This window comes from Oncorhynchus nerka, linkage group LG18 (genome assembly GCF_034236695.1).
Source record: "Oncorhynchus nerka isolate Pitt River linkage group LG18, Oner_Uvic_2.0, whole genome shotgun sequence".
NCBI lineage: Eukaryota > Metazoa > Chordata > Actinopteri > Salmoniformes > Salmonidae > Oncorhynchus > Oncorhynchus nerka.
Genome location: NC_088413.1, coordinates 49,053,762 through 49,074,789, shown reverse-complemented (window position 1 = coordinate 49,074,789; position 21,028 = coordinate 49,053,762). Strand labels below are relative to the sequence as shown.

At 43.7% G+C, this 21,028-nt stretch overlaps 1 protein-coding gene across 1 annotated transcript in view; it reads right to left on the bottom strand.

Moving 5' to 3' along the window:
• Window positions 1–90: 90 nt before the first annotated feature.
• strn3 (striatin, calmodulin binding protein 3) overlaps window positions 91–21,028 on the bottom strand; it is a 22,656-nt gene continuing 1,718 nt past the window's right edge. The window contains exons 2-16 of the mRNA XM_029687769.2: window positions 9,297–9,400; window positions 8,971–9,044; window positions 8,792–8,873; window positions 8,334–8,510; window positions 7,911–8,046; window positions 7,390–7,531; window positions 6,284–6,420; window positions 4,462–4,637; window positions 4,318–4,365; window positions 4,047–4,168; window positions 3,664–3,831; window positions 2,459–2,599; window positions 1,532–1,639; window positions 1,267–1,353; window positions 91–1,064 (exon numbers count right to left, since the gene is read on the bottom strand). Of these exons, the coding sequence (XP_029543629.1) occupies window positions 895–1,064; window positions 1,267–1,353; window positions 1,532–1,639; window positions 2,459–2,599; window positions 3,664–3,831; window positions 4,047–4,168; window positions 4,318–4,365; window positions 4,462–4,637; window positions 6,284–6,420; window positions 7,390–7,531; window positions 7,911–8,046; window positions 8,334–8,510; window positions 8,792–8,873; window positions 8,971–9,044; window positions 9,297–9,400 (1,872 nt within the window). The 3' untranslated portion in view covers window positions 91–894. The remainder of the gene's footprint in view (window positions 1,065–1,266; window positions 1,354–1,531; window positions 1,640–2,458; window positions 2,600–3,663; window positions 3,832–4,046; window positions 4,169–4,317; window positions 4,366–4,461; window positions 4,638–6,283; window positions 6,421–7,389; window positions 7,532–7,910; window positions 8,047–8,333; window positions 8,511–8,791; window positions 8,874–8,970; window positions 9,045–9,296; window positions 9,401–21,028) is intronic.

Genomic DNA, 21,028 nt, shown 5'->3' with positions numbered 1-21,028 from the left:
TTCAAACCAGGAATAAATATTCCTTTTTTTTTCTTTAAACAAACTATTTTTTCAGTGCTGTTCTGACAGACTATATTTATATAAAAAGGATTATAAAAACTTTTTTTTTTCCCCCCACAAAAAATGTAATGTAACCTATGCTAAAGTGAAGTTGATTGACATAGTTCAATTCATATTATTTTTTCTCTCGCTACATGGTTGTTGAGGGGGACGCCTGTGACTCGTGTTTAGCGTGAACTGAATCCACGCCGCAGGGTCTCCCGGTCGGCCCACCAGGGGCTGTGGCCAAGTCCTGTTAAATACCCTTTTCACACTAGCGAGATAAACCGAGCCAAGCTGAGCTGTACTGGCCTGGTCACAAATCCACCATAGTTACTGGAAACATGGTGAAAAGAACAATGTGAAAAGATCATATCTAAGCCAATTCAGTATGGTCGGGGTCAGCCCAGTTGTGTGAATCAGATTAAAAGACGTGACCCAGTCCCGACCTCTCGATCTCTCTCTCACGACCCACTGTCTGACGCATACGACAGCCACTCCGTCCATGATCACTGAAGTATACCTACAGGACAGATATTAGCTCAGCTCAAACCTAGTCAAAAGGCTACATACACTGGCTTGTTTAACTCCAGCTTTTAACTTACAGTAAATTACAGTTAAATGTTTTTGTGTTCGAAAACAGACAACTGATTGGTCGCTCCTCCACTCACCATGCCTGGCATAAGTCTCCTTGGCACCTGGTTTCTGTCAAGTGTAGAGTTCAATAGGGATGGAGGGAGGCAGCGTCAATGTAGTGTCATAAAATGCTACTCTTGTTACACAAGGCAGTGAAGCAGTCTATTCTTTCTTTGTGTCTACACGCTCAGCTCAGTCTGGCAGAGCAGAGCTTGTCAACTACACAAATACTTTGGCCAGGGCGTCGGCCCCCGCACTTGCTATGTATGCCTTAGACGGGTGGAAGGCAACGTCATAGATGGACTCGTCCGACTTCATGCGGTGGGCAGTGATCTCCTGCACACAGGTCTTACTGTCCAGGTTCCACAGGCGGATTGAACAGTCGTGGCCTACGGAGGAGGAACAAGGAAAGGAAGGTAGGATCAGCAATGTTCTCTCTGGATATCATATCTCTGGATATCAGTGTGTTGTCATAGGATACAAAATGTGTAGAAGAATATTGATACTAGTCTTAGAATCAGAACCAGTAAGCTGGTGACCATCGAATGCTGCCTCTTAAAAATTCCCCACAGCTACGTTGCTTGTACTTACTTCCTGACATCAGGTAGATCCCGTTGGGGTCCACAGCCAGGCTGGTGACAGCATCCAGGTGGGCCACCATCGCATGGATCACTTTACCTACGCAACAGGACAGACATACACAAGTCAGTACAGAGATATGGCAGGCAGACAGATTACAGAACATGTACAAAACAGCTCTCTATATATGACTGGTCTTAGTCATTCTCCCATCTAGGAACTGAGTCAGTCAGTCAGAGTAGCTAGCTGAACACTGTGTACTCCCCTGTTCACGTACCTGATTTATTGTCAAAGAACTTGATGTCCCTGTCCTCATGGGCCGTGATGGTGACAGGCAGGGTGGGGTGACTCACTACCTTGTTGATGTGGTTGGCTCCAGGCAGAGCTGAAAACACACAGGTGAGAGAATGGGTCACAACAGTCACTATTAATACAACACCCGAAATGAGGACAGACCATAAACTGTGTACAAAGTTAGTAGTCTAGGATATATGAGATATCTATATAAAGAGGAAAAAGCAACCATATCATTAGCAGTTAAAATTATTCAGAGTCTTATTTATAATGTTACCCAGTATTTACTTGATTTTCACATAACATGTTTCTGTATACCCAAACTCCCCATAACATGTTTCTGGATACCCAAACTCCCCATGGAAAATGTAATTCAGTAAGTCATTCTATATGTTCTCCCCTTTCTAACTGAGCTTATGGCCCATAGTCTCCCTGGTTGTGTTGAAAGGCTCTGGTCTAGGGTTGTTGTAGTCCTGCTGCTAAATGATGAAAGGCTCTGGTCTAGGGTTGTTGTAGTCCTGCTGCTAAATGATGAAAGGCTCTGGTCTAGGGTTGTTGTAGTCCTGCTGCTAAATGATGAAAGGCTCTGGTCTAGGGTTGTTGTAGTCCTGCTGCTAAATGATGAAAGGCTCTGGTCTAGGGTTGTTGTAGTCCTGCTGCTAAATGATGAAAGGCTCTGGTCTAGGGTTGTTGTAGTCCTGCTGCTAAATGATGAAAGGCTCTGGTCTACGGTTGTTGTAGTCCTGCTGCTAAATGATGAAAGGCTCTGGTCTAGGGTTGTTGTAGTCCTGCTGCTAAATGATGAAAGGCTCTGGTCTAGGGTTGTTGTAGTCCTGCTGCTAAATGATGAAAGGCTCTGGTCTAGGGTTGTTGTAGTCCTGCTGCTAAATGATAGGTGCAATAGACTTACTGTTCTCCCCCTGACCGGCGAACACCACGGCAGCCTGGGACGTCTCCAGGTCATAGATCACAGCGTTGCCCGTGTTGAAGGACGCCACCATGTGGGCGGGGTCACAGCCATTGAAGTCCACCGCCGTGGGGATGCCGTGTTCTGTCACACACAGACACACCAGTTGAAGAGCCTTTTTGCACCTCCAATGTCCGACCTTGGCCACTTGACACAGGGCCGCAGTCAAGTGCCATTGTCATGTTATGTCCGTGTGAAAAACGAGCTCCCCACACTACTGGGGAAGTTAAAGTGCGTAGCATTTGGATTGTATGGCTGTCAAATCTATTCTTACCAAATGGATCTCTTGAAGGGAGCAGATGAAAGACATCCGATATAAAATTCACTTGTCATTTACAATTACTTTTTACTCCAACTTTGTTCAAACGCCTCGATCAAACCTACAGCGTCATCTGGATAGGTGCGCAACGAAAGTGCATCATTCACCTTCTGCTACCATTTCTGTCAAGCCATCTACGCACACAGTTTGACGCACACGTTTGATCAATCCAACGTACGAGCCATACAGAACGCACTGCCTCTGCAACGCTAAAGGCAAACGCAGAGTTCCATTGGAAATGAATGTACTTTTGGTATACCAAAACACAATGACGTTGTCAGCATGATCAAGGCGTAAGAGAAATGGACATCAGTAAGCTATTGGGCCTTAATAATGTAATGCTGTTCTATGCCCTGTGTTCTAAGCCTACGTCTACGCCCTGTGTTCTAAGCCTACGCCCTGTGTTCTAAGCCTACGCCCTGTGTTCTAAGCCTACGCTCTGTGTTCTAAGCCTACGCTCTGTGTTCTACCTGTGTTCTAAGCCTACGCCCTGTGTTCTAAGCCTACGCTCTGTGTTCTACCTGTGTTCTAAGCCTACGCCCTGTGTTCTAAGCCTACGCCCTGTGTTCTAAGCCTACGCCCTGTGTTCTAAGCCTACGCCCTGTGTTCTAAGCCTACGCCCTGTGTTCTAAGCCTACGCCCTGTGTTCTAAGCCTACGCCCTGTGTTCTAAGCCTACGTCTATGCCCTGTGTTCTAAGCCTACGTCTATGCCCTGTGTTCTAAGCCTACGTCTATGCCCTGTGTTCTAAGCCTACGTCTATGCCCTGTGTTCTAAGCCTACGTCTATGCCCTGTGTTCTAAGCCTACTTCTATGTCCTGTGTCCTCACCTTTCTCTGCGTTGTAAGTGCTGATGCATGGGTTCTTCTCCTGGGGGTTCCACAGCTTGACGGTTCCGTCTGCGGAGCAGGACAGCAGGCGGTTCTTGATGCCACTGTAGGCCAGCCCCCACACAGCGTCAGTGTGGCCCAGCCAGGTTCCAGCCAGGACGCTGGGGTCTGAGGCGTTGGAGGAGGGGACAGGGTCAGTGATACCCATACAATAAGAGAGGAAAAACAGCTATTTGATTACTCAAGGGTGCGATTGGAATAAAATGAAGGGATAGAAAATAGAAGTTCCTGACTTCTGTTACTGTGGTCAATGTCTGAAGGCACAGAGGCTAGACAGATACATTGGCCACGCTAAAGAGGGGCTGAGGATGTGTCAACCTTACCGTAGGTGTCATAAGGGTCCACGTTGGAGCTGGGGATGTTCCAGCACTGTATTGTGTGGTCAATCCCTCCACTGTAACACTGCTCTCCATTGGAGGTCATAGCCAGGGACAGCACAGGCCCACTGAGGAGAGGAAAGGCGACATTTCATAACAATGCTTACACAGTGAGAGAAAGCCATATGCAAAACAGTTTTTTCTGACTGATTGAAAATAGTTTTATCTTATTATTATAAACAATGACCACAGTTCCTTCTGGTTATTAGATACTTACACATGGGCTCTGAATGTGTAAATGGGCTCCACATCGAAATAGGCACTTCTAAAGAAGAAACAAAGTTCTTTAAAAAAGGTTTCTCGGACCGATTTTATTTAATGAGACATTCCATAATGACAAGATATCCAACAGTGTGTGTACTTTTTGGCAGGTACGGTCTTCTGTAGGTTCCACAGTTTGAGTGTGTGGTCCTCAGACACGGTGACCAGGACAGGCTCTACAGGATGGAAGGCCAGAGCCCTGACCCCGTCAAAGTGGCTGCGCAGGGTGTACTTGGGATTCCACGTCTTCCTGAACGTGTCCTTATTGGCTGGCAGCTAAAAATAGACACCGGACAAGGGAGGAAAAGAGAACAGCAACTTTAAACAACTGTGGAGTGAAAAATAGAGACAGGTTGGTGGTGAATTAGCTAGGGGGGGCTAACCGCACTGGAGGATGTAACGCACTAGGACTACTTGAGCACGGCAAGCCCCTCCACTTCCTAATGAAGCTCCTAATGAACACATGTCAGAACCTTCCGCTCTCTCAACGCTTTGTGTGCATGTGTGAGGTTCAGGGAGGGGTAGAGGAGGAGAGAGAGAGAGGCAGGGAGAGGCAGAGAGGGGTAGAGGAGGAGAGAGAGAGAGAGGCAGAGAGGGGTAGAGGAGGAGAGAGAGAGAGAGGCAGAGAGGGGTAGAGGGAGAGAGAGAGAGAGGCAGAGAGGGGTAGAGGAGGAGAGAGAGAGGCAGGGAGGGGTACAGGAGGAGAGAGAGAGAGGCAGGGAGGGAGGGGTAGAGGAGGAGAGAGAGGGGCAGGGAGGGGTAGAGGAGGAGAGAGAGAGAGGCAGGGAGGGGTAGAGGAGGAGAGAGAGAGAGGCAGGGAGGGGTAGAGGAGGAGAGAGGAGAGAGAGAGAGGCAGGGAGGGGTACAGGAGGAGAGAGAGAGAGAGGGGTACAGGAGGAGAGAGAGAGAGAGAGAGAGAGGCAGGGAGGGGTAGAGGAGGAGAGAGAGAGAGAGGCAGGGAGGGGTAGAGGAGGAGAGAGAGAGAGGCAGGGAGGGGTAGAGGAGGAGAGAGAGAGAGAGGCAGGGAGGGGTAGAGGAGGAGAGAGAGAGAGAGAGGCAGGGAGGGGTAGAGGAGGAGAGGGAGAGGCAGGGAGGGGTACAGGAGGAGAGAGAGAGAGAGAGGCAGGGAGGGGTAGAGGAGGAGAGAGAGAGAGAGAGAGAGAGGCAGGGAGGGGTAGAGGAGAGAGAGAGAGAGAGAGGCAGGGAGGGGTAGAGGAAGAGAGAGAGAGAGAGGCAGGGAGGGGTGGAGGAGAGAGAGAGAGAGGCAGGGAGGGGTAGAGGAGGAGAGAGAGAGAGAGAGGCAGGGATGGGTAGAGGGGAAGAGGGAGAGAGAGGCAGGGAGGGGTAGAGGAGGAGAGGGAGAGGCAGGGAGGGGTACAGGAGGAGAGAGAGAGAGAGAGGCAGGGAGGGGTAGAGGAGGAGAGAGAGAGAGAGAGAGGCAGGGAGGGGTAGAGGAGGAGAGAGAGAGAGAGAGGCAGGGAGGGGTGGAGGAGAGAGAGAGAGAGGCAGGGATGGGTAGAGGGGAAGAGGGAGAGAGAGGCAGGGATGGGTAGAGGAGGAGAGAGAGAGAGAGAGAGGCAGGGAGGGGTAGAGGAAGAGAGAGAGAGAGAGGCAGGGAGGGGTGGAGGAGAGAGAGAGAGAGGCAGGGATGGGTAGAGGGGAAGAGGGAGAGAGAGGCAGGGATGGGTAGAGGAGGAGAGAGAGAGAGAGAGAGGCAGGGAGGGGTACAGGAGGAGAGAGAGAGAGAGAGAGGCAGGGAGGGGTAGAGGAGGAGAGAGAGAGAGGCAGGGAGGGGTACAGGAGAAAGAGAGAGAGAGGCAGGGAGGAGTACAGGATGAGAGAGGGGTACAGGAGGAGAGGAGGGTTCAGGGAGGGGTTGGTGCTGTTCAGGCGGTCATGGTTCAGGGCTGACAGTTGCTTACATCATAGCTGTAGTCAGCCTCATCGTTGGAGACGGTGAGGTCAGCCAGGTCTCCCAGGCCCAGGAAACTCTCCAACACGTCATCAGAGCCAATGATAAAGGACTTGCCCCCGCCTGAGGGAAACGGTAAGGGCTCGGCTAAGAATAGGACGGAGAGGAGAAGGTTTAGTAAACGACATACAGGCCACACCTAGACAAAGAGCTCAGCCTCGCAGTGGGGTGTGAAAACATTCCCCCGCATGGCAAGACTGCAGAGCACACACTAAGTGGATTGACTTAGTGACATGGCTGGAGAGGTTTTTATGTCTAACATACTAGAAAGTATTTCACTGGGTAGAAGTCAAAACCTTGAGTGAATAACAATGAGACATGCGATGAAACAATTTCCTAAACACAGGTTAGACCCCTTGCAAAAAAACCACATGAAAAATAAGACCAGCACTGTGTGGGATGGGGTTCATTTCATTACTAGCGGGTCTGACTGGTGCTCTGTATGTAACCCTTTCTCTCGGCCACTGTGGAGGGTTGTGCTGAGGGTAGTGTGACTGAACCGAGAGGCTGGGATTTTGAGCAGGGCACGCAGCAGCAGTGAGGTGTGTGGCAGGGCCAGGGGAGGCCAGGCGAAGCTCAGAATATCCTGTGCACAAGTGAGGAGGAATGCTGACTCGGCATTGGCGTGACTGAGATGGCACAGGGTAGGCCATTCTTGGTGCAGATCAGAATACACGCTCCACTACTCAATATTTCAGTTATATCTACCACTGGCCCACATATGGGTAGAGGAATACATGTCTACCACCGGCCCACAGATGGGTAGAGGAATACATGTCTACCACCGGCCCACAGATGGGTAGAGGAATACATGTCTACCACCGGCCCACAGATAGGTAAAGGAATACATGTCTACCACCGGCCCACAGATAGGTAGAGGAATACATGTCTACCACCGGCCCACAGATAGGTAGAGGAATACATGTCTACCACCGGCCCACAGATGGGTAGAGGAATACATGTCTACCACTGGCCCACAGATGGATAGAGGAATACATGTCTACCACTGGCCCACAGATGGATAGAGGAATACATGTCTATGTTATACCCTCTTACCCCATTCGGTCCCGTCCCCTGAACTCCTGGCCTCCCCTGCTCCCTCTCCATCCTCTGCATTCACCAGAAAGTCAAACTCCTTCAGAGCCTCCTCCGTGTCGGGATCGTCTGGAAGGTCAGAGGCCAGGCCCTCGTTCCCAACCTGGACAGAGGACAAACACAGTCAGCCACCAGGTCTGGCACACTGGGATCAAATACAGTACACGGTTAATACAATACTTGTATATAATAACAATACTTGTCAAATAAAAGGTTGTTGGTATTCTCCTTCCACATGCTCATGTACCGAATTTTAAATTGTGGTGAACTCTTTTACACAGCAGGCATTTAAAGGTTCTCTCTTGATAACTATCAACATTCATAATCAGATCTGAGGATACAAGTCTAGTGTCAAGAGACAAGTATTGCTCTTAGCAAGCCATTATTACACCCATTTACGCAGTGCTGACACTGGCAGTACATTTACAACAACATTAGTAAGGGGCTGCAGATGTCATCGTCTGAAGCAAAGAGGTCTTCACCTTTATCTTGTGTTTTTTTATTGTGTGTTTGCCGCTGTCTATATCCTCCATCAGGTCTCCCTCCTCATCGTCATCTTCATCACTGTCATCTGTGTTTTCTAAGAAGTTAAATGTTTCCAGAACGTCTCCTGGATTCCTAGAAAAACAGTTTGAAAACAACTATTTAGAGCAATGCGGGCGACACTGCAAATGATTTCATTAGCAAATTAAACGAAACAGGATGGATGCTATTCAGAGCATACTGTTCTGAACACACAGAGGCACCAATGTGCAGAATCCATCAGAAATCTGCTATTTAGGAAGTTGCCAGGAAAAGTGGAGAGTGTGATTTCAGTTTCGTCAGGAAAAGTGAACATTGTGTCAGTTGGATCTTCACTGAAATGATTGGCAGTGTGCAGCATCAGATGAGGCCTAACAAACTACCTTTTCATATCTTGTCCCTTTGGTTTGGCTGGAGACTCCCCTCCGTTGAGGATCAGCTCCAGGTTCTTGTTTTCCACAGAGCCGTTCTGCTCCGAGCCGGATAGGCCCAGTAACGAACGCACTCTCTGAGACCGCACATCTAGTATTGTGTCCGTGTAACCTACTTCCTGAAGATATCTGTTGGGACAGAAAAACGGAATTACACATCCAAATGACTTAGCTAGCTAAATAAACCTGGGCCTGTGTACCTAAAGCTTCCCAGAGCAGGAATGCTGATCTAGGATCAGTTTAACATTTAAGGAATAAGATTACATGGACTAGGGGGACCTGATCCTTGATCAGCATGATGAGACGCTCTATGAATACAGACTCTGATGGGAATTCATCTTGATCTATAAACGTGTTAGAATGCTAGCTGGATGCGAGGCCCTATAGGTATGCTGTGTCGGCGTACTCACTGTCTGAGGAGCTGTCTGCCCTGTTTCCACGTCAGCTGACTGTTCTGGGGTACAGCAGGGACCTCTGTGTCTTTGGTATCTTCTGCAAACCTCACGGAAGAAAAGTTATCGAAACCACTGTATGTCAACATATTCTATTCATTTCATTTTATAGCAGTTGAGACAGGAGAGGTCTGTACCTGGTTCAAAGTTAGGCATCTTAACTTCACCTTGATTTAATTCTGTTCCATATTTTAATTTATGGTATTTTGCTCTGGTAGAGAAAAGACAAATGAAAGAGTTTAGTAAATGTGTTGAGATAATAAATTCTACATTGCAGTCAGTGGAGGCTGCTGAGGGGAGGACGGCTCATAGTAATAGCTGGAACGGAGTCGTCCTCCCCTCAGCAGCCTCCACTGATTGCAGTCACACACAAAATGTACATGCAATGGCCAATGAGACAGATTGAACTTGGCCATATGTCAAAGTTATTGCCTCAAGTTAAAGAGAGAAGCCATACACTCACCTTTCTTGCTTTAATGCATATTCTAACATCTTTATTCTTCTAACTAGATCATTCTTTACATTTTCTTGACCTTTCCTTTCTCCTTGTAGGAATGCTATTCGAGCCTGAAAAAAAAAAAACAAGAAAGGAGAAAACATTTATAAGTTAACGGTTCTGCCGTTAAAGCCAATAATTTACTCACAACTTTAAAAGCTCTACAAAATGTTAAGGTCATCTGTTGTGGCGTATCAGTGTGTCAAGCAGTGTGTCAAGAAGCAGTGCGGCTCGGCAGGGTCGTATTTCGGAGGACAAATGGCTCTCGACCTTCACCTCTCCCGAGTCCGTACAGGAGTTGAAGCGATGGGACAAGACTAACTACCAATTGAATATCCCGAAATTGGGGAGAAAAAGAGGTTAAACATTTTTTTAAATTATATATATTCTATAAATAAACAAGCAATCTTTCCCACTGAAGTAATAGGCATGTCATGTCTACTAAATTATTAAACTTGAAAATAAAAGAAAGCCGCACACTCTTGGAGCTCAGATGCAAAAAAATGTTTTACTAAATTATTAAAACAGATGAATAACAGTGGCAGCAATGACTTACATCACCTACTACTGCAACATCACTCTTCTTCTCATCTTCATATTCCATTCATTAATGACTCCATGCCTTATATCAAATTAAATGTTAATTATGTACGCAACCCAACCCCATGTAGGGGCCTACTGTACCAGCTATTGACTCCACACATACAGTGCCTTCAGAAAGTATTCACACCCCTGGACTTTTTACACAATGTAAAAATGTAAAATGGGTTACATTCTGATTTCTTTGTAACTGACCTACACACAATACCCCCTTTTTTTTTAAACAAATGAATTAAAAATTAAAATCTAAAATGTTTTTGAGTCAATAATTATTCAAATCCTTTATGGCAAGCCTAAGTAAGTTCAGCAGTAAAAATGTGCTTAACAAGTCACATGGACTCACTCTGTGTGCAATAAGTGTTTAACCTAATGACTATCTCACCTCTACCCCACACATACAATTATCTGTAAGGTCCCTCAGTCGAGCAGTGAATTTCACACAGATGCAACCACATTGGATGGATCCCTGAGGATGGATCAACATTGTAGTTACTCCACAATACTAACCTAATTGACAGAGTGAAAAGGAGGAAGCCTGTACAGAACTAAAAAATATTCTAAAACATGCATCCTGTTTGCAATAGGCACTAAAGTAAAATAGAAAAAAATAATTTGGTAAAGCAATTAACACTTTGTATTCATAACAAAAAGTTAAGTTTGGGATAAATCCAATACAACACACTATGGAGTACCACTCTCCATATTTTCAAGCATAGTGATGGCTTCATCATGTTATGGGTATGCTTGTAATCATTAAGGACTAGGGAGTTCAGGATAAAAAGGAAATGGAATAGAGCTAAGCACAGGTAAAATCCTAGAGGAAAACCTGGTTCAGTCTGCTTTCCACCAGACACTGGGAGATTAATTCACCTTTCAGCGGGACAATAACCTAAAACACAAGGCCAAATCTACATGAGTTGCTTACCAAGACGACAGTGAATGTTCCCGAGTGGCTGAGCTGCAGTTGACTTAAATCTGTTTGAACATCTATGGCAAGACTTGAAAATGGTTGCCTAGCAATGATCAACAACCAAATTTGACAGATTGAAGAATTCTGAATATATATTAAAAAAAATGTAAATGGCAAATTTTGAACAATCCAGGTGTGCAAAGCTCTTATACTTACCCAGAAAGACTCACAGCTGTAATCACTGCCAAAGGTCATTCTAAAATGTATTGACTCAGGAGGTTGAATTCTTATGTAGTCAAGATATTAGTGTTTTAGTCATTTCTTTAAAGACAAAATATACATTTTCTTCCACTTTGACACCAGTATTTAGTGTAAATTGTAGACAAAATGAAAATCAACTTGTAACACAACAAAATGTGGAAAAAGTCAAGGGGTGTGAATACTTTCTGAAGGCACTGTATTTGAAAAAGACACTGGATATAAAAAAGGAAAGAAAGGCCTAAAGAAAACATTTGAAAAGCTATAGGCACCGATGAATTGGGGAAACCTTGGTATAGGCCTGGTGAGAAGCAGTGTCTGTTGCTCCTGGGATCAACAGAGCAGCAGGCCCAGGTTGTAACGCAGGCCTCAAGTAGGATCACCCCTGTAAGGGTGTTCAGTTCATACAGCACTATTTAGCTGGCCCTCTTCTCCTGCTCAACTCTGTGCTGCTCGTGAGCACTGAGCAGCTGTGACACCCAATGCCGTTTAAAGGGTAGCAGGCAGGGGGTATTTTTAGTTAGCCGCCCTAAACGCCCTCTCGACTGGTGGGGTGTCATGGTGCCCATAGCAACCCAGTTGTTCGACAGGTAAACCGGAGGCCGACATTCATGCCGTAGTCATGGAGACGGAGAAAGTGCCAGACGGGTAAAGTGCCACCGGCTAGCAGCTAAACCATACCGGCTATGAAAACACTATGGTGGATCTGAACCACTGAGTCGCCTGGTCCAGTCACTCCCTCACAATAATAAAATAAGACAAAATTGAGTACACATTCAAGGAGTAGGAGACCCAGCTCTCTACATGGGGGCTACAACACTCAACTAAACATTTTTGGTTTGGTCATTAACATGTGTAGCGGCCATGACTGAATACAAAAGAGAGTCGTCTTTGGGTAGTTTCATGTGGGTTTCTCGTGTGTGTGTGTGTGTGTTCGCACATGGCAAGTGTTTGTACATCCACTCTGCCAAAACGATACACAGTTAGTCCGTCACTCACCCTAGATAACCTAACCAGGGGTGTATTCATTACGGCGATTCTGCAACAGAAACTGTTTCCTCCAAACAGAAAATGTTTTGCAACAAAAACACGTTTCTATTGGACAAAATCAGGCAGGTCCCTCCCCATTTCATCCATGTTCTTTTTTGTGTGTGTTCTGTTTGGTTCTTTAAAAAGATAAAAGGTTTCCGTTGCAAGACGTGTCTTGTGTCTTGAAGTTGGTTACTACATGATTCCATGTGTTATTTCATAGTTTTGATGTCTTCACTATTATTTTACAAAGTAGAAAACAGTCAATATTAATAAAAACCCTTGAATGAGTAGGTGTCCAAACTTGATACGGGCACTGTATGTTTTTGTTAGGTAGCGTTAACTAGCACTAGTCGGCTGTACCTGCGCAACAACTCTGGTATTTTTTGTCCTATAGCTTGTTCTCTATCTTCTTTTTAACTAGTGAGTCAACATGTTTTCAGCAGTTTTATTTTCTTGACTGATCAAAACTCGTTTTCTCGTGCTCCATCGTCTCTCTGCAGCAGACATACAGGCTTACAGAAAGTCTACACATTCTGTGGATGTCTTCACATTTTATTGCGTTACAAAGTGGGATTCAAACGGATTTAATTGTCATTTTCTGGCAACGATCTACACAAAATAAATAAAACAGTAATATATATTTATTAGATAAGTATTCACCCCCCTGAGTCAATACATGTTAGAATCACCAACTACAGCTGTAAATCTTGTTGGGTATGTCTCAATATTTTCCCATTATTCTTTTTAAAAATTCTTCAAGCTCTGTTAAGGTGTTGGGGATCATGGCTAGACAGCAACTTTCAAGTCTTGCCATAGATTTAAGTCAATTTGTGTCAAAACTGTAACTTGGCCACTCAGGAACATTCACCGTCTTCTTGGTAAGCAACTCCAGTTTAGATTGACCTTGTGTTTAAAGTTATTGTTCTGCTGAAAGGTGAATTTATCTCCCAGTATCTGGTGTAAAGCAGACTGAACCAGGTTTTCCTCTAGGATTTTGCTTGTGCTTAAGCGCCATCCCGTTAATTTTTATCCTGAAAAACTCACCAGTCTTTGCCGATGTCAAGCATACCCATACAAGGAAGCAGTTACTCAGTGATGTGTTGGATTTGCCCCAAACAGAAAGCTTGGCATTTAGGCCAAAAAGTGTATTCTTTTGCATTATTACTATAGTGCCTTGTTGCATACATATGCATGTTTTGAAATACTTTTATTCTGTATATTTTTATTCTTCTTCTCACTTCTTTTAGGTCATTATTGTGGAGTCACTACAATGTTGTTGATCCATCCTCACCTCACCACCCCCCCATCCATCACAGCCACTGAACTCTGTAGCCGTTTTAAAATCACCAATGGCCTCATGGTGACATCCCTTTACAGTTTCCTTCCGATCCTGCAGCTCAGTTCAGAAGGACAACTGCATCTTTGATGTGTCTGGGTGGTTGTTTAATAAATCATCCACAGCATAATTATCAAATTGACTGTGCTTCAAGACATAGTCCATGTCTGATTTGTTATTTTTACCCATCTACCAATCACTGCCCTTCTTCATGTGGCTTTTATAAAAGCACCCTGGTCTTCGAATCTGTGCATGAAATTCAATACTTGATGATGTCTGGGGGACAGAGGAAAGGGAAAGACATTTAACCCCTCAATCAGATAGTCATTCAGAAACCATGTCAACTACTATTTCACACAGAGTGAGTTCATATAACTTTTGTGATTTGTTAAGCCAAATGTTACTTCGGAACTAATTTAGTCTTCCCAAAACAAAGGAGATGAATACTTATGCAACAAATATATATTTGAGTTTAATTTGTATTAATTTGTAGAATTATCTTTTCACTTGGACAGAGTATTTTGTGTAGAACAATGACAAAAATGAATAAATATATATATTTCAAGAAAATGTGAAAAAAGTTCAAGGGGGTGTAGTGCTTCTATAGTGAGCATTATGTTTAGAACATCCAATCACAATATCGAATTGCAATACATATCGTATCGTCACCTAAGTACCGTGATAATAGCGTATCGTGAGGACTCTGGACATTCCCAGCCCATCCAAATACAGTAAGTACACTATCAGAGATCAAATCGCCGCAATGATCCTAATTCCTGTTAAAGCACTTCTGTTAAAAGCTGTGGAAATCCCCCCTGCCCTCAGACCACCCTTGCAACACCGCCCTCGGACCAATCCCAGCGCAGCTAGCAAAGCCAGTATCGGCCTAGCTGCTACGTACGTGTGAGGTCACAGGGTTGAGATGTGTAACAGTCAGTCTGGGGATACAGTGAGCTCACAGACCCAAATTAACAGGCTGACAAATTAATGGACTGTATTGGAGCAAGAATAGACATGGCCAACTCACGATCCATTACCCGCTGTACAGCTGTCCTGTAAATGGGTGCAGAGATAATGGCAGACTTTTAGAGCTTTGTCATCACCGACATAACATATACCTACCACTTCACTGCAAAGGAACACTGCTTAGGCCTATTCACACTTGAATACCTTTAGAACTGTATTTTAGATTTGCCTGTCTGTCTACTTGTTTATGTGGCTTAGTGTATCTTTCTTCAATAATCAACAAATAAAGAGTACAATCAGTGAAATCATAATTTCATCAATCAAGGTTTCACAACCATGGCGGTAGCCTAGTGGTTAGAGCGTTGGGCCAGTAACCGAAAGGTTGCTAGATCGAATCATCGAGCTGACAAGGATTTGTTCTTAACTGACTTGCCTAGTTAAATAGAGAAAAAAAAAAAACATCAAAAATGTCAGAAACTGTCAAATGTTTTCACAGTTCGGACCGTTTTCAGGAGCCATGGTAGACTATTAAGTGGAACCGCTATTTTCAGCTCATCTACTTATAGATGTTATGTATAACCAAGAAAGACCCGTGGAAGAACATTTCAGTGGTCTAATTAGCACAGATGTTTTAGGGATAGAGAGTAGAGGTCGACCGATTAATTAGGGCCGATTTCAAGTTTTCATAACAATTGGAAATCTGTATTTTGGACACGGATTTGGCCGATTTATTTATTATTATAATTATTTTTTGAACACCTTTATTTAACTAGGCAAGTCAGTTAAGAACACATTCTTATGTTCAATGACGGCCTAGGAACGGTGGGTTAACTGCCTTGTTAGGGGCAGAACGACAAGATTTTTACCTTGTCAGCTCGGGGATTTGTTTTTGCAACCTTCCGGTTACTAGTCCAACCACCTGCCTTAAATTGCACTCCACGAGGCGGGCTGACTACCTGTTACGCGAGGGCAGCAAGAAGCCAAGGTAAGTTGCATTCTTCACATAATCACTAGTTAACAACACATGGTTGATGATATTACTAGTTTATCTAGAGTGTCCTGCGTAGCATATAATCGATGCGGTGCCTGTTAATTTCTCATCGAATCACAGCCTACTTCGCCAAATGGGTGATGATTTAGCACTGTCGTTGCACCAAACCTAACCATAAACATCAATGCCTTTCTTTAAAATCAATACACAAGTATATATTTTTAAACCTGCATATTTAGTTAATATTGCCTGCTAACATGAATATCTTATAATTAGGGAAATTGTGTCACTTCTCTTGCAAACAGTCAGGGTATATGCAGCAGTTTGGGCCGCCTGGCTCGTTGAGAACTGTGTGAAGTCCATTTATTCCTAACAAAGAGCGTAATTTAGAAAATATATTGTTCTCCCCAATTTCGTGGTATCCAATTGTTAGTAGTTACCATCTTGTCTCATCACTACAACTCTCATACGGGCTCGGGAGAGACAAAGGTCGAAAGCCATGCGTCCTCCGAAACACAACCCAACCAAGCCGCACTGCTTCTTAACACAGCGCGCATCCAACCCGGAAGCCAGCCACACCAATGTGTCGGAAGAAACACTGTGCACCTGGCGACCTGGTTAGCGTGCACTGCCCCCGGCCCGCCACAGGAGTCGCTAGTGAGACAAGAATATCCCTACCGGCCAAACCCTCCCTAACCCGGGCAACGTTAGGCCAATTGTGCCTCGCCCCACGGACCTCCCGGTCGCGGCTGCGACAGAGCCTGGCCGCGAACCCAGAGTCTCTGGTGGCACAGCTAGCACTGCGATGCAGTGCCCTAAACCATTGCGCCACCCAGGAGGCCAGACCGTAATTAATTTGCCAGAATTGTACATAATTATGACATAACATTGAAGGTTGTACAATGTAACAGCCATATTTAGACTAAGGGATACCACCCGTTAGATAAAATATGGAACGGTTCCGTATTTCACTGAAAGAATAAACGTTTTGTTTTCGAAATGATAGTTTCCGGATTGGACCATATTAATGACCCACGGCTCGTATTTCTGTGTGTTATGTTATAATTAAGTCTATGATTTGATATTTGATAGAGCAGTCTGACTGAGCGATAGTAGGCAGCAGCAGGCTCGTAAGCATTCATTCAAACAGCACTTTCGTGCATTTGCCAGCAGCTCTTCGCAATGCTTCAAGCATTGAGCTGTTTATGACGTCAAGCCTATCAACTCCCGAGATTAGGCTGGTGTAACCGATGTGAAATGGCTAGCTAGTTAGCGGGGTGCGTGCTAATAGCTTTTCAATCGGTGATGTCACTCACTCTGAGACTTGGAGTAGTTGTTCCCCTTGCTCTGCTTTTGTGGAGCGATGGGTAACGATGCTTCAACGGTGGCTGTTGTCGATGTGTTCCTGGTTCGAGCCCGGGTCGGGGCGAGGGACGGAAGCTATACTGTTACACTGGCAATACTAAAGTGCCTATAAGAACATCCAATAGTCAAAGGTATATGAAATACAAATGGTATAGAGAGAAATAGTCCTATAATTCCTATAATAACCTTAAGATGTTTTAGGTTAACTGGGAATATTGAAGATATTGAAGATGTTAAAAGGAACCACCAGCTTTCATATGTTCTGAGCAAGCTTTTTTACATGGCACATATTGCAATTTTACTTTCTTCTCCAATTTGGTTTAAATAATGCAAAAACAAAGTGTTGAACATGTTTCATTATTTATTTGAGGCTAAATTGATTTTATTGATGTGTTATATTAAGTTAAAATACGTGTTTATTCAGTATTGTAATTGTCATTATTACAACATTTTTTAAAATTATTACTGATTAATCGGTATCGGCTTTTTTTGGTTCTCCAATAATCGGCATTGAAAAATAATATTCGGTCGACCTCTAATAGAGAGTATTGACATAGTGGTGCACCAGTCATAAGGAAACACCTGAGGCCTAGTGGAAAATTATCACCAAATCAAGCACAATGAAAGAATGATGTGATTAAGACACTGACCACACACACACACACACACACACACACACACACACACACACACACACTTAGTGATTTCAATTTCAACAAGCGAGAACTACATTGGGGGGGGGGGGGGGTTTGACCAAATACAATGCTATTTTACTGTAAACAAATTGACAGACTTTCAGCACGCTTATAGGGAAGGACATTCAACAAGCACAGCACATACACAAATGACTGATGATTGGCTGAGAGAAATTGGTAATAAAAAGATAGCAAGAGCTGTTTTGATAGACTTCAGTGTGGCTTTTGACATTATCGATCATAATCTGCTAAAGGAAAAATGTATGTGTTATGGCTTTACACCCCCTCTTATATCGTGGATAAAGAGTTACCTGTCTAACAAACACCGAGGGTGTTTTTTAATGGAAGCCTCTCCAACATAATCCAGGTACAATCAGGAATTCCCCAGGGCAGCTGTCTAGGCCCCTTACATTTTTCAAACTTTACTAATGACATGCCACTGGCCTTGAGTAAAGCCAGTGTGGCTATGTATACGGATGACTCAACACGATAAACGTCAGCTACTACACTTAACAAAGAGCTGCAGTTAGTTTCAGAATGGGTGGCATTGTACTTGGGACAAATCATTCACTAAACCATAAACATCAACTAAATCTTGTAAAAAATAATGTGGAAATTTAGCAAGTTGAGGTGACCCTGGATTGTAAACTGTCATGGTCAAAACATGTTGATACAACAGTAGCTAAGATGGGGAGAAGTGTGTCCATAATAAAAAAGTGCTACCTTGCCTTTTTAACAGCACTATCAACAAGGTCCTACAGGCTCTATTTGTCACACCTGGACTACTGTTCAGTCGTGTGGTCAGGTGCCACGAACAGAGGCCTTGGAAAATTACAATTGGCTCAGAACAGAACAGCTGGCCCTTAAATGTACATGGATGCATGTAAATCTCTCATGGCTCAAAGTGGGAGGAGAGAGTGACCTCATCATTACTTGTCTTTGTAAGACGTGTTGACAAGCTCAGACACCCATACATACAGACTATGGGAGGCGCACAGTACTACATAGTGCCATGGCTACATGGAACTCTATTCCACATCAGGTAACTGATGCAAGCAGTAGAATTTGATTTTTAAAAAAAGTTAAAATACACCTAATGGAACAGCAGGGACTGTGAAGAGACAGACAGGCACACAGACAGGCACATGATAAGACACGCACTCTACACACATGTGCACATGGATATTGTATTGTAAATATGTGGTGGTGGAGTGGTATGAAATGTCATGTCATGTTATATTTTAATACTGTATGTAACTGTCTTATGTTGCTGGACCCCAGGAAGAGTAGCTGCTGCCAAGGCATGGGGATCCATAATGAAAACATATACATTGTATCAGTAGGATAAACACCAATCCTGTCAAACTTTCATTGAGGTAAAAACACTCCGCCTCAACATATAAAAAATAAAACCCAGATACAACAGTCACTGCCTCTGTGTTAATAATCATATTCTTTATTTCCACGGAGAGACTCTAAACAGAAAGAAAAGGGCCCGGTCAGGCTGCCATTTCTCTGTCTGTCTTCTACAGCCAGGGCAAAGGAAGAGCAGAGTGGTTCTATATCTGTTCCGCCCGCTAGGGACGTTTTCCTTTATGACGTAATTCGTAATCAAGTTATGATTAACTGTGTGTATGTGAATTCTGTGTGATTAGTTAGGTATTTAGTAAATAAATAATTAAACCCAATTTTGTATTGCTGATTCAAATTGTTAGCCAGGGTTCTTGCAGATAACCAAGAATTTACAACTTTCAGATGAGACTGAAGTAAGATGAAGATTAATGTTGACTGCTATGGATGTAAAATATTACTAGGTCTTTAAGAGTTTCTTCGGAAGATAACAGCTCTATAAATATTATTTCGTGGTGCCCGACTCTCTAGTTAATTACATTTACATGATTAGCTCAATCAGGTGATATTAATTACGGAGAAATTATGTTATAGAATAGCATGTCAAATCCCTTAATCCGGCATAGCCAAAGACACGACAATACATACATACAGTACCAGTCAAAAGTTTGGACACACCTTCATGTTCAAGGGTTTTTCTTTATTTGTACAATTTTATACATTATAGAATAATAGTGAAGACATCAAAACTATGAAATAACCCATATGGAATCATGTAACCCAAAATGTGTTAAACAAATCTAAATAAAATGATATTTTAGATTCTTCAAAGTAGCCACCCTTTGCCTTGATGACAGCTTCGCACACTGTTGGAATTCTCTCAACCAGCTTCATGAGTTAGTCACCTGGAATGCATTTCAATTAACAGGTGTGCCATGATAAGTTCATTTGTGGAATTTATTTCCTTCATTATGAGTCCAAATGTGAGATTTTTGGTTCCAACCAGTGTCTTTGTGAGACTCAAGAGTTGGTGAACGGATAATCTTTGCATGTGTGGTTCCCACCGTGGAGCATATAGGAGGTGGTGTGATGGTGCTTTGCTGGTGACACTGTCTGTGATATTTAGAATTCAAGGCACACTTAACCAGCATGGTTACCACAGTATTATGCAACGATACGCCATCCCATCTGGTTTGCACTTAGTGGGACTATCATTTGTTTTCAACAGGACAATGACCCAACACACCTCCAGGCTGTGTAAGGGTTATTTGACCAAGAAGGAGAGTGATGGAGCGCTGCATCAGATGACTTGTCCTCCACAATCATCCGACAACCTAATTGAGATAGTTTGGGATGAGTTGGAACGCAGAGTGAAGGAAAAGCAGCCAACAAGTGCTTAGCATATGTGGGAAGTCCTTCAAGATGGTTGGAAAAGCATTCCAGGTGAAGCTGGTTGAGAGAAATGCCAAGGATTTGCAAAGCTGTCAAGGCAAAGGTTGGCTACTTTGAAGAACCTAATATTTTGGTTTAACACTTTTTACTACATGATTCGATATTTGTTATTTCATAGCAGTGATGTCTTCACTACTATGTATTCTACAATGTAGAAAATAGGAAAAATAATGAAAAACCTGTGAATATATATATATATATTTATTACTGTACATGAACCCTAACATAACTAAAACTTGCTCATTTTCTGGCCATCTAGTGAGACAATCAATTCTCTACATGGTCAAAACATCTAGTCACTTCACTTGTCCTGGGGGGAAGCACAGACAGACCGTAGCTACAGGGATGCGGAAGCCTGTGCTTCCTTATATCCATTCCAATCTATTGACTGGTAGGCCTTGAATCAGTGTGCAGAGTGAGAGTCATGCTGAAGGTATGTGTCACTGAGCAAGTAAGTACAAGGGGAGTAAACCTCCCATCTGCCACCATCAAATCTTATTGGTCACATACACATGGGTAGCAGATGTTAATGCGAGTGTAGCGAAATGCTTGTGCTTCTAGTTCTGACTATGCAGTAATATCCAACAAATTCACAACAACTACCTTATACACACACAAATGTAAAGGGATGAATAGAATATGTTCATATACATATACAGATGAGCGATGGCGTGCGGCATAGGAAAGATGCAGTAGATGGTATAGCATACAGTATATACATATGAGATGAGTAATGTAGGATAT